The sequence below is a fragment of the Haliotis cracherodii genome, unplaced genomic scaffold, assembly GCF_022045235.1.
Source record: "Haliotis cracherodii isolate W230 unplaced genomic scaffold, xgHalCrac1.p SCAF_20, whole genome shotgun sequence".
Lineage (NCBI taxonomy): Eukaryota > Metazoa > Mollusca > Gastropoda > Lepetellida > Haliotidae > Haliotis > Haliotis cracherodii.
In genome coordinates, this window is record NW_027266276.1 from 10,492,385 (window position 1) to 10,505,053 (window position 12,669).

At 35.0% G+C, this 12,669-nt stretch overlaps 2 protein-coding genes across 2 annotated transcripts; one reads left to right on the forward strand and one right to left on the reverse strand.

The window, feature by feature from the left end:
• Positions 1-1,487: 1,487 nt before the first annotated feature.
• On the forward strand, positions 1,488-8,514 carry LOC139470313 (uncharacterized). Its single transcript, XM_071252676.1, has 11 exons — positions 1,488-2,016; positions 2,886-2,981; positions 3,219-3,293; positions 3,550-3,651; positions 3,901-4,180; positions 4,790-4,973; positions 5,372-5,500; positions 5,664-5,909; positions 6,174-6,363; positions 6,843-7,018; positions 7,366-8,514. The coding sequence occupies exons 1-11, from the start codon at positions 1,971-1,973 to the stop codon at positions 8,512-8,514; spliced, it is 2,673 nt and encodes an 890-aa protein (XP_071108777.1). The 5' UTR covers positions 1,488-1,970.
• A 2,239-nt stretch (positions 8,515-10,753) lies between these two features.
• On the reverse strand, positions 10,754-12,463 carry LOC139470484 (ATP-dependent DNA helicase Q1-like). Its single transcript, XM_071252890.1, has 2 exons — positions 12,381-12,463; positions 10,754-12,090 (listed from the first exon to the last, which is right to left on the reverse strand). The coding sequence occupies exons 1-2, from the start codon at positions 12,461-12,463 to the stop codon at positions 11,271-11,273; spliced, it is 903 nt and encodes a 300-aa protein (XP_071108991.1). The 3' UTR covers positions 10,754-11,270.
• Positions 12,464-12,669: the final 206 nt, after the last annotated feature.

The following is a 12,669-nucleotide window of genomic DNA, read 5'->3' on the forward strand; positions in this document are numbered from 1 at the left end:
GGACCAGACAATCCTGTGATTGGCGTCATGAGCATCGACCCACGCAATTGGGATACGATGACATGCATCAACCAAGTCAGCGAGCCTGACCACCCGATCCCGTTATAGTCGCCTCTTGCAACCCTGCCATTATTGTGACAATTTTTAAAATTTGTCCAAATATACATACTTTAATAAAAGCAGCCACACTGAGATGAGATCTTAGTGTTATGATATTTACATCATCAAATAAGCATGTCTAAAGGTATTCACTTCTCCATATGGAAGTTAATGTGTATCTTAGAAAAAAAAGGTCCTTATTTTTTATATCTTTTAACTAAGGGGGTAAAGTCTGTAGAACTGATCCATTGCAACAGGTAACCCTTATATGTTTTTTATGAGCCATTCCTAGTAAACTGTCTGACAAATTGGGTAAGTGATAAATGGTGAACCTACATTAACTTTTGTCCAGCGTTCTGCCTAGACTAACATCTAGTCTCTGAAATGAACCTATCGTACAGAAAAAATAGTTGTTAAATTATCTTAATTTACGTTTAATGAAAAGGAGCCCAGAGACTCTCTTCATTATCAGAACTAGACTTGCTAAACACTATAGACTTGCATCGGATAAAAAACACTATCAATGGGAATATATGATAAAGAACATTTATTGACGAATCAATTTACTACAAGCAACGTTTAGTAGTTTAACAGTCACTGCATAATATCCAAACCACTCATGTTATCGTCACGCATCGCATGCTGTTATATATAAGCACTTGTGACCAACTCGTGCCATTTCGTTAGAACCGATTATGGTTCCAATTCGTTCCCGCGACAGACTGGGAGACCGAGCAAGAGCATCGACACCAAGTGGAGGATCCGAGAACCAGCCTAGAAGCCGATATGCTGGTCAAGCTCCTTACAACGATATCCCGTTCGCGGAGCTCTCTGCTAGGAAGGAGCTAAGCTGGGCCCCGTCTCCAATATCACAAGTTGACGACGCGCATAGGGAGCCGGGAACCAGCTTAGGAAGGAGCTCGTACGCTTGTCAAGCTCCTCACAGCGATAGTCCGTTCCCGGAGCTCTCTATACTATCGCTGCCACCAGTCAAAACTTCACACTGTGTAAGGCGACTACAGCCATGCATGGAGCTAGGGCCTAATCGTGACCTATCGAACTACAGTTAGGTGACCTTATGTTTACGCGAATGGCCGTGATAGAGCAGACGAAATTATACCCTATTAATTGTTTTGTTTGTTTGTCATCAGGTAATTCCATTTCTTTTAAATTGTCAGGCAGGAAGTGTGTCGAGGATAATATTCTTTCAAAACTGTGTGTCCTGTTGGATGCCGAGACAGTTTCTTTGCTGCATCACCACGAAGCTGGTTTGTGTAGAAACTGTTTCATAAAAATAAATAACTTTATGAAATTTAAGGATGGATTGCAAACCAGCGTGAAGAAATATATTTGCAGAGATAACAAAATCAAAAGGCATTCACTATTGACGGATTGTTCCACACCTGACAGCAAGCGGCAATCAATTGCATGCGAGGTTGAGGATATTTCAGGTGAGCGTTCCCGTACATGAGAAAATATGAAACTTTTTTTCATGCCCCTAACCTCCTTCTCAACAGCCCATCCGATGTTCCTTATCTTGAGTTGTTTACTGCTGTTTGTTGTCACTATCATTCTAACCGGAAATGAGTAGACTAGTCTGTTTATTAGACATAATACGTAATAATGATAATAATAATATTTATTTATTTTATTCATGGTTAAACTAAGTGCTGTTACGAGATCTTTTGGGACCCTTAAATAGATTTTCTTGCTTTATTGCATATGTCACATTTGATAAATCAACCTTGAAACCTCAAGCACACATTTGGAATTGTGATTCATCTGTTGCAAAGAATTTTAACTAAGCATGAGGTAGAAGCTAAAATATTTGCAAAACATATTATTGCATTGCTGGAGCTCAACATCCTCTGATGTCTGAAGCAAGACCGACTGGTATTGCTTTCATCGTCATTTACAGTGAGTGCCCTTTTATATTTTCATACATTTATGTTTTTAGAAAGTGTGGAATGTTCACACATATACTATTTCTGCAAGTTTATTAACATTTATAAATGGCAAATTTCTACTAGTCGTTATGATACCTTAACAATTGGGCAGTTTGGCAAGGACTGAAGGATTTGTGTCAGTTTCTGACGCTGATGATGGGTTAACCCTTTGATTTGCATAATAACAAAGTGTACATATTTTAACATTGAAATTAGATGTAATGAAGCTTTTGAATGGTAGTCTGAAAGAGTAATCTTTAGACTCGGTTCGATTCCGGTCAAAGGCAAACACATCGAGAATACTTATTCACTGCGTGTATTCTTACTTTGTGATGTAATAATATATTCTTGTGTTAATATCCTTATTATTATTAATGTTGTATGTTTTCCAACAACAAAAATTACTTTAGTGCAAAATATAAATGTTATTTTTTGTGTTTAAATTTTTATGTTAAAGGGACACCTTTCCTTAATAATGATTGATATGTTTTAATATAAGAAACTTCTTAAGTAAGTTATGTCAGCTCTTCTCAAAGTGTACATTGAAGGAAGCTAGGTACATAGATGCATCTGTTTTTCATAATGTACATATTTGTACTCTGTATAAAAAATAATTACTAGTTATGTTACATTGGTGCAGTTAAAATGACCTAACACTGGATTAATAGTTATGTAATACCAATATTTGTAGTTTTGGTCATTGGGCCCTTTATATTGAAAAAATATATGTGTGTCGTGATTGATGATGGTTTACCAGAATTGTGTATTACCAGACAATTTGTAACTAGGCAGTGTCAGCTCCTACATTTAAATGATTGGCAGTATCATTTACATTCACAGAGTTAAACATTGACCTTTCCACGTGCAAAAAGAATGCCACAAGTTACACTGAAAACAAGAGAAGTTCACCTGCTTCCCATAATGAAGAATCAGATGGTATGGCCTATTTCTCCCTTTTTTCACAGATGATAGATACATACAGAGTTAGAGATACTGATACTACATTTGTACTGTATTCTACTGTGAATATGAAATTTGAAAGGAACTTTGGTTGTATAAGGAAGTAATGTGATTTAGCTGTAGATTATTTAAGAATTAGTTTTCCTTTGTCATATCTTTAAAATACATAAATTTTCATTGGCCTAATATGTATTTTCTTATTTTTGAATATAGCATCATCTGTCTCTGTGCAAAAAGAAGCTGAACACATTTATGCAGCCTCACCGTGTACCAAAATCTGTTCTACTGGTAAGTGGCTTGTGGTATATTACACATAATACTATTAGAGTAAAAGAGAATACTTTGAGTAAATAATAATGTTTGTAAATGTGTTGAAATGAAATAAGCTATATAATAAATTATTGGAAAAATGTGTTTCACATATGATTTATGCGTAATTCAATATTTCCTTTGCACCTATTGTACTCATGCTTGTCCTGATGATTGCTTATCTGATATTGTTGTCTATTTCTGAACATGCTCACATTATTTTACTTTGTTTTAGGGACTGAACCCGATGAAAAACCAAAGGCTGCAGTTGGTGAACACAACTATTGTTTGGATTTGCCACCAAAACAAAAGCTACCATCTACATTTTCAACTCATGGTACATACATGAAATTAAGTATCTAATAGGACCAATTCTACTTTTATGTTTTGAAGAGATAAACATGTTATTTGATAGGAGAAAGTTAATGTCTTCTTTCATTTAAATAACTACAGAAGCCATCTACATTTATCAAAAGTGTAAACTGAAATATATATATATATATTTTTAGTATTTCTATCAGATGAGTAATGGATTCTGATATATGGGAAAAATACAACAATGGTACCAGTATTTTTCGCTGTTTAGAGTCATTTGCTGAAGTTGGGAAACAGCCACAGCAGACATATTTACATGGACTAATGGAAGCAGTTGCATCTGAGGACTTGGAGCAAGTTGTGACCTTACTTTTGTCCCACCCCAGTTCAAGAAATAAAATAAACGAGAGAGTGATACAGCAGCTACTGTCAGACTGTCAAGAGCTATCATCATTATCATCTCCATCGGTTCTCAGGGAGCAGTCAAGTCTGCAGAATCTTACAGATAGCCATGACTTTATAGGTCAGGTATTTCAGGAGATGAAAGAAAGGTAATCTAATTTGATGAGTGAATTTACAATATGAGGTAATATTTGGGGGAAAAATGTCATGTTTTAATTGTAATAAAACTTTTATCATGATTGTTATATGAGTAATATAATACTAGTTTTAATATAAGCTTGAGTACTAAAGTTACCAAAACATTGGTTGAATCCCTCAACTTTTAGCTCACATAAACTGAAATGACATGTTTCTTTTTATGGTGTGATGTTTTTACCTTGTCAGCTACACTAATTTGCCTTTTCTTCATCATTTTTTAGCTTACCTGAAAGTGAAAGAACAAGTGACCTCTATTTAATGGGTTATAATGTCTTTCTTGTAGTCTTTTATATGTAGTGGTTATTTTATTTGAATACTTATGCATGTCAGGTGATAACAGTGTTATGTGAAGAGGAGCTTATTTGGTTACACTAAAATCCCTCTAGAATGAATTATGTACCTTTGACTATGTTTACCAAAAATATATTGCAAGATCACTGTGTTGTTCATTTGCTAAGTAATCCTGCTTTTATTGTACTGAAGAAACAGCCCTTATTCTGAGAACATAGAAGGCATCAAAATATAGTTCATAATTTGCTAGTTTCATACTCTTTTACTAGGGCACCATTCTTGTTGGCTGTAATGTCCACTGTAACTGGATGTATGGATGGTGAAATTCCACTCAATAAAGTGGCTGCAATAACGTCATCATACTCCATACTGATGCGTATGCGAAACATCCATCTAACAGCATGGCATAAGATGGTGGGATGCATTCTCATAAGAGGACATTTAGAAGATCAGGTACAGTACTATAAAGCATTTGTTATTGATAGTAATGATTTTGAGGATAGAAAGTTGTAATTAATATATATATATATATATGTACATGGCATATACACATTACCAGTTTACAATGGTCATGGACACATGTCTATTTGGAAACAATATTCTTTTAAAAAAAATATACATTTTAAATATATGTGTTAGCCCATCAGAACCTGTATTTTGTCTGATGTTTAATGCTAAAATTGATTAAGAAATTATGTCCACCCATTTTTATAAATTTTTATACTGTCCCATTTTAATTATGTTGATAAATTAAATTTCTGTGTTAAATTGAAATATGACTATGCTTCTTTTTCAGTCATTGTATGTCTAATCCAGGCTTTCCGGTGCACATTCTATGACGTTATTTACAGAGTATGGTACTACTGAGCAACATCGGATTGTGCCAATCCCCAACTACCAAACTCCGAATGATGGCCCAGGCAGTGACTCAAACAAAGCTTAACATTGTTCGATCATTACAATGTAATCCATTGATCAAGGTAATTACTCAATGCAAAGAACACAACAAGTTAATTTATTATTTAGCACTGTTACATTGAAATATGTCTTCTATGTGTTCCATTAGTTATCATTTTAATGTTGTATGACTGAATTAATGCAGTATTTGAACATGATGAATGTGATATGATTCATTTCTTATAGATCACTGGAGACAATTTGGATGTCTATATCAGGTCATCTAAAGTAGGATCAACTAAAAATGACAACACGGATCTTCACATGTTTGCATCAAACATCATTTTCTCCAAGTTTGCTGACATTAACTTGAGCACTTCACCACCCCCTCCATCATCTACATGCATCAACGCATCTGATGTCCTCCCGAATGAAGACACTTTGAACAAGTTATCCTCAGCTTATATTGTTCTCATTGGCAGAATACTGAAGGTTAAGAATCATATAATATATGTTATTAATATCTGGCATGCTCAGATCAGATTTACTAATATCTAAATGAATGAAACATAAAGTTTTATAGATCCTTTTGTTTAGCTGTGGATTAGGAAGTTGTTTAGGTTTGACATATTTTGTAAGGGTTTGAATTCAAATGCTTTGATGTGAGAGAAATTGTTATTGATTTCATGCCAGCTGTAACTGTTATCTGTTTCATCTGTTAGCTGTTATTCATTGTGTTTCAATCCATTATTTCAGGATATTCCAGCACTATCATGGCTTAACATCCCAACACACATTCCACACAGCCACAGTAAAACAGCATCCATGAAGACAGAGGTACATCCCATGCCACTGTTATTCAGCAATGAAGCCAAGTATGAAGAATGTGTGAAGATTCTTGATAGCTATGAGGATCAGTTGACAGAACTCTTTACAAGTGCACATGGTGATGATTACAACTTCATTTACATGTTTCATATTGCTCTTAATTGTAAATAAAATCATCTTTTCCTGAAACACTTTATTGCACTTTAGAGTAGTTTTCAATTGAATGCATCAGTACCCAACGTAAATGTAATCTGATATGAGTGTTATGACACTAATTAATGGATATTAAAAATAGATTTATTTAAGTAAAAGTTGCACATATTTGTTTGTTAAAATTTGTATGTGTTTTTTTTGTTTGTTTTTTGTTTAACATCGCACTCAGCAATATTTCAGCTATATGATGGTGGTCTGTAAATAATCGTGTGGCTGAAGACCTATTCTACCATGGATCTTCATGGGATTTGTGTAGTATCATAACAGTAGTCACAACAGGTTATCATTGTGGAATTAGGTGAATCTACTTTTAGAAACAATAACAATTTGAAATGATTATCTAACTAATAAATATTATATTCAAATTATTTTCTTGTTATACAGGTGACCAATCAGCGCTAAGGGAACTTCATGTTCCAGTCGGTGGGGATCAGCTCACCAGGGTAAGGCTTGAGGGTGCCAAGAGTCTCAGAGCACTTTCTCCTACACCTGCCAAAAGATTTGATGATCTTGGACCATTTGTTATTGAATGGTGGCACAACAAGCAGGACTTTTTGGAGGTATTTCATCTTTACTTGACTGGACTCGACCTTGCAACATCATTTGTTCACATTATACCAATCAAATTATCAATATTGTCACAATTTCATGTCATGTGCCTTTGTATTTCATTTATACATATTTATGAAAACGAAAATATTTAGATAGCCAACAGAAACATTTTATGAGGGCAAAGAAAAAATATATTTCCTTATGATATACTAGTAACAACTTGTATTTCACATCAATGTCAGGATTCTAATACGGAAAGTCAAGTGTTAAAACTTTTGACTGCTCGTGAGTTATGTAACAGTGCCATCACACTATGTGTATATAATACACTGACACTGTATATTTTTTTTCACAGAAGGCATACAAGGCTTTGTTCAGCCCAAGGTCAATTAGACAGCCAGGGACACTATACTTCTACAAAGCCAAGTTTAACATGACAAATGTTAATGGAAATGTTAAGAGGAATTTTCAGTCTCATCATGACCTACTTGTTCATGTTGGAAAAGCTGTTATTGTGGAACAGGCACGTGAATACTTTGGTATCACTGATGACAACAAGACAGCTTTGAAGAATATTCCTGTTGATGTTTTCAACCTGTCTTTGGAAGAGAAAACCACAGCGTCAGAGGCAGTTTTAAGAGCTTTCCTTGTCCACTATGGATACCTTGATTTAACGTTCAAGGATTCTTGTGAAAGAATGTATTTGATTTTTCATGTAAATGCTGATGGTACAGTGGTGGAAGAAAAGTCTCAGTTTGAACCTGATGAAGTCTACAGTTATTGCCAGCAACTATCCCACTGGGCTCTCCATTTAATGGAGCTTGATGACACAGCCAAAGAGGGAGACAGTGATAGACTTATCCATAATGCCAAGATGAACATTCCATTCTTTTTTGCCCATTCTTCACAGAGTAAATATTTTGTGGAGAATATTGACTTTCTCATTAAAGTCTGCTACTTGCTCTCTCCAATGATGAAAGAACTTGTCCTTGACACAGCTTTCATTAACACCAAGGGAGGAATTTCAAATTGTGTTGAGGCTGACCTAGTGCAGGAACACAGCATAAAGAATCAGAAGGCGCTCATCAAACAACTTGGTGCCAACAAGACCAAAAACGCCATGATAACAGCAACAGGTGCAGCAAGTGCAATATTCAAAGTTTGTGACAACCTGAGGATATCTCTTGGAGTCAAACGACAGTCAACCAGACATTCCAAAAGGATTTGTATTTCTCAGATAGAGTCAATTCAAAAATCACTTAATGAATTGAGGCCATTTCATCATTGTGCAGGAAGAAAGTGTCATGGGTTTAAGGGCATTGTATCATCCCCTTTCAGAAAGTTCACAAAATCTAGTCTTTTCATCAGAGTCCAAGATATTGTGTTCAGATTGATGAAAGGTGATCATATTGACATGGATGACAGATGTAATCAGTCTGATGATACCAGTGATTCGGTTGCTGCTGCTGATGGCGATAGTGATGATGAACTTCCACCTGTGTAGTTGTGGCAGAGTGATATTTTGTATATACAACTTATGTTATAATTCTATTTTAGCCATAGTTTTATTAAAGGCGACTATGCTTGTCGTAAAAGGCGACTAACGGGATCGGGTGGTCAGGCTCGCTGACTTGATTGATCCATGTCATCGATCCCAATTGCGTGGATCAATGCTCATGATGTCAATCACTGGATTGTATGGTCCAGACTCGATTACTTTACAGACCATCGTCATATAGCTGGAATATTGCTGAGTGCGGCGTTAAACAACAAACAAACAAAACATTCAGAATTTAATTCATGGAGCCAATGGACGTGTTAATTTCATGGATTTGAAGGTTAGTTGTAGTATATTTCTTCTGTGATACTTTATATGTATTTGTGTATTTCTAAATCTTACAGTTAGAAATAGGTTGTGCTAGGTTTATTGCTAGTCAGGTTGTGTATTGAATTCACAAATCAGTGTATTCTGGTTATGATTATTTTATATGATAAAGTATTATCATGATTATAAAGAAGTTTCTTTAATTGATAAATAGTTGTTTTTTTCTAGGCTATTATCATCTTAACCTGAACATTAACTAAGTAAAACTAAACCCTAAATAAACTCATAGTAATTCTCATACCTCATGCAGTAATTCTCATACCTCATGCCGCCCTCGAAACGATCTTCTTCCATGACACAATGATTAACGTAACGTTCACCTCGACGTCGGTACACGCGAATCCGTCCATGGGGATTGCATAAAAGTCAACTTTTGCATGAAATGCATGCTTTTCTGTAGCAGTTGCGGTTTTGTGACTTGATTCCATATATGTACTACAATATTGAAAACCAAACTTTACTTGTTTGAAAAATACACTAAAATATTGGTGTCACAGGAACTTTTGTTGTTGAGTATATATTACTGTATCTTTCTGCAGGTTACTTACTACATGAGTAACATAGGTTTCTCGCTATTTCTCGCTATTTTAAGTTATATCATTGAATGTCCATTAGATTTAAGGCCATTATGTATATTATAACAATGTCATTGTTCTATGTCTTTTGTGCAGTATGTCTTATTATTTATACATTGTTTCACAGCATATTTATTCGCCTCTCTCTTCTGAGAAAATAAACATCCATCAGCTCACACCCTGTAGCCGTTTGTTGTGTTTACTACCCTGACAACAAGGTGCTACTACATAGTTATTCTCAAAATATTATACTGTGTATTTAGTGTGACAAAAATGTTATCAGTGGTAGAAACAAACATGTTTAGTCCACTAGTCCTTATAATGATAACGATATAGCAAAATCCTTAAAAATGGAAATTTTCTAACCGTCCTAATGATACCTCAGTGATGATACCTTAAGTATTGGGCAGTTTGGCAAGGACTACAGGACTAGTGCCAATTTCTAACGCTGGTTATACTAATCCTGGATGATAGTGATGAGTGACTTTCACCTGTGTATTTAGTGTGACAAAAATGTTATACTGATGGCTGATGATAGTTATGTGTGACTTTCACCTATGTAGATAGAGGAAAAGTTTGAAAACGTTTGCCAAAACTAGGTGTCAAAGGTATATTTAAGACAGTGTTAACAGTGTTGCAGACTTCAATTAAATTTCCCCCAGACCACAGGACTGACAACTTGAAAATCTTACCAGTCCTTGTCAAAAGTTGTCAGTCTAAAACAGAAGATGAATTTCACTTTTTGCTTGTATGTAGTAGGTTGTTTTCTATTTAAAAAAAGTACACCCATTTCAAGCATTGGAAATATCTTCATAAATTTATCCTATTAATGGCTTCTAAAAATAATGATCTAATGTATAACTTAGCCTGTAAAAAATGCAATTGCACGAGACAAGTCACTTGAAATGTATAAAGAATTAATTATAAGTCATAAATATGTTTGTATGTAACAATGAAAGACATGTAACAAAACCTATGGCCTAACAGCAGTGAACAACCAATAGAAGAAGTGAATACTATTTTATTCATCTGAGCCTTAATGGAAAGGCTTTCTTGGAACTAGAGGATTACTGCAAATATCAATATCACATTTTATATCATAAAGTTGTCATCTTGAAGAATATGTCAATATTTCACAGAAATAATTGGAAAAATTTTAAGCTGTGATTTCAGTGTACAAATTGTACATATCTCTTGGTAGTGAGGAATTATTAATGTTAAAATGTACTCTATATTTAGGAGACATACTATGTTTTCAATGTAGAGCTAGGCTACCTGTAAATTATGGCGCTAAATTGAAGTGGAACCCAATGCGCATCTCGACATTGAAAACACAGTATGTTTATCTCCATTCTACAATGACTAAATAAAACACGAACTTGGTGTTAGCAAATATTAAAGCACAATGAGTTAAGCAGCATGAGTTAAACGTTAAAAGATGGTACTTGTTGTTACCCTGTCTGGCGCTCGGCATTAAGGGGCTAAAACAAGGACTGGTCGGCTCGGAGTCAGTATACTGTGTCTGAGTGGGGTATTCATGTTAAACTGCGGCATGGTATCTCAGTGAGCTATCACTATAAATCGGCATCAGTCCGGACGAGTACAACGCTATCTTCCAACACTGGACCCACATTGATCCAATATCTTTGTGTTTGCTTGGTTCTTTTTCAGCCATACATATATTAACATGGCTATATTATTATTATTTAGGAGGTCAAAGATATATCACATTGCAATAATAATGGTGTGTAACTATATTTGAGAGTTGCAGAAATGTTGAGCACATCAGTTTTCTTCAGATTATTTACAGCATGAGCTACATTTACAACAGAAGCGACAATTAACGCAGCACATACATCCTTTTGGACTTTTGTCATTTTTTTCAAATCCAAACACATTCAACAAAAGGGTTCTCATACATGATGTTGTTTTGCAGTATTCTATGATATCCAGTTGTATGCCTGGCAGATTGGCTTTGATGTCATTGTTATCAAAATACAAAAGGGCTTCTGCTTGCTGATTTCTCCGCCCAGCTCTGCCGATTTCCTGAAGATATCTGGAAATGCATCTGGGTGGGCAACAGTGAATGACTCTTGTTATGTTCACAGGGTCAAAACCCATACCAGCACTAGATGTTGCTAATATTAGTCTAATTCTGGGGTCTGGTTTCTTTAATTCTTCTAATGTTACATCAGTAATTTCCTTGTCTTGAGTAGAATATAAACATGAATACCTGGATGCATGAATTGTTTGTTTACCAAACATTTTGGTTATGTAGCGAACTGCTTCACTCATGTATTTCATAGGCAGAAACATGAGGGTAACTGGGTACAGATCAGGATTGGCATACAATTTGTCAATTTCTGGTACATAAATGTTTTCAAATACTCCAACAACATCTCCACACTCATAAATACTATCCTTGCATATTTTGGATAAGTAGATGTTTGGGCGATCCGGCACATCCTGGATTATTGCAGGATCAACCATTCCAAGAACTGAAGGAAGTCTTGCCAGTTGTAAAACAGTCAAAGTTCCACTCAAACCAATGAACATGGCATTGGTGAATACGGCTGGCAAATTCTTCAGGGAATGATATCCTTTCCTGAATTCTTTACCCCTGTATTAGAAGATTAATTATGTTAACTTTTTATGCTGTCCCTTTATGGCAAAAGACAGAACACACACTCAAAAGTCAAATTAATAAAGCAGGTAAAATTAGGGTTCATGTACTAGGACAGACTCTTATTACTTTATGAGTATTTTAATTGTAACTTCATTACAATGAGAATAAATGTGTTTAAAGTACATTATTATGCATATTATATTTTGACATTAACATGTTGTTTGGTTATCTTGCTATTACTTAGAGTTGATAAATATTTAATCAAACATATCATTGTTTCTTACCATTCTTCAACAATATGACACTCATCAATGAAGACTGCCTTGATTTCTTTGGAACAGAATTCAGTGTCTCTCAACTCATTCATCACGTTTAACAGTCCCTCTGGATGACACATGATGATGTTAAACTTTGATGTCAAGACATCAGCCATACAACTGTCTCCATCAACAGTGTACACCTGGAAATATTTCTATAGATTAACTTAAGCAAGATTGTTATAATTTTCGGTTACAATATCTCATGTTAGGCATTGTAATAAGCTAGTTTTTCTGCAAAAACATCCAAAGGAAG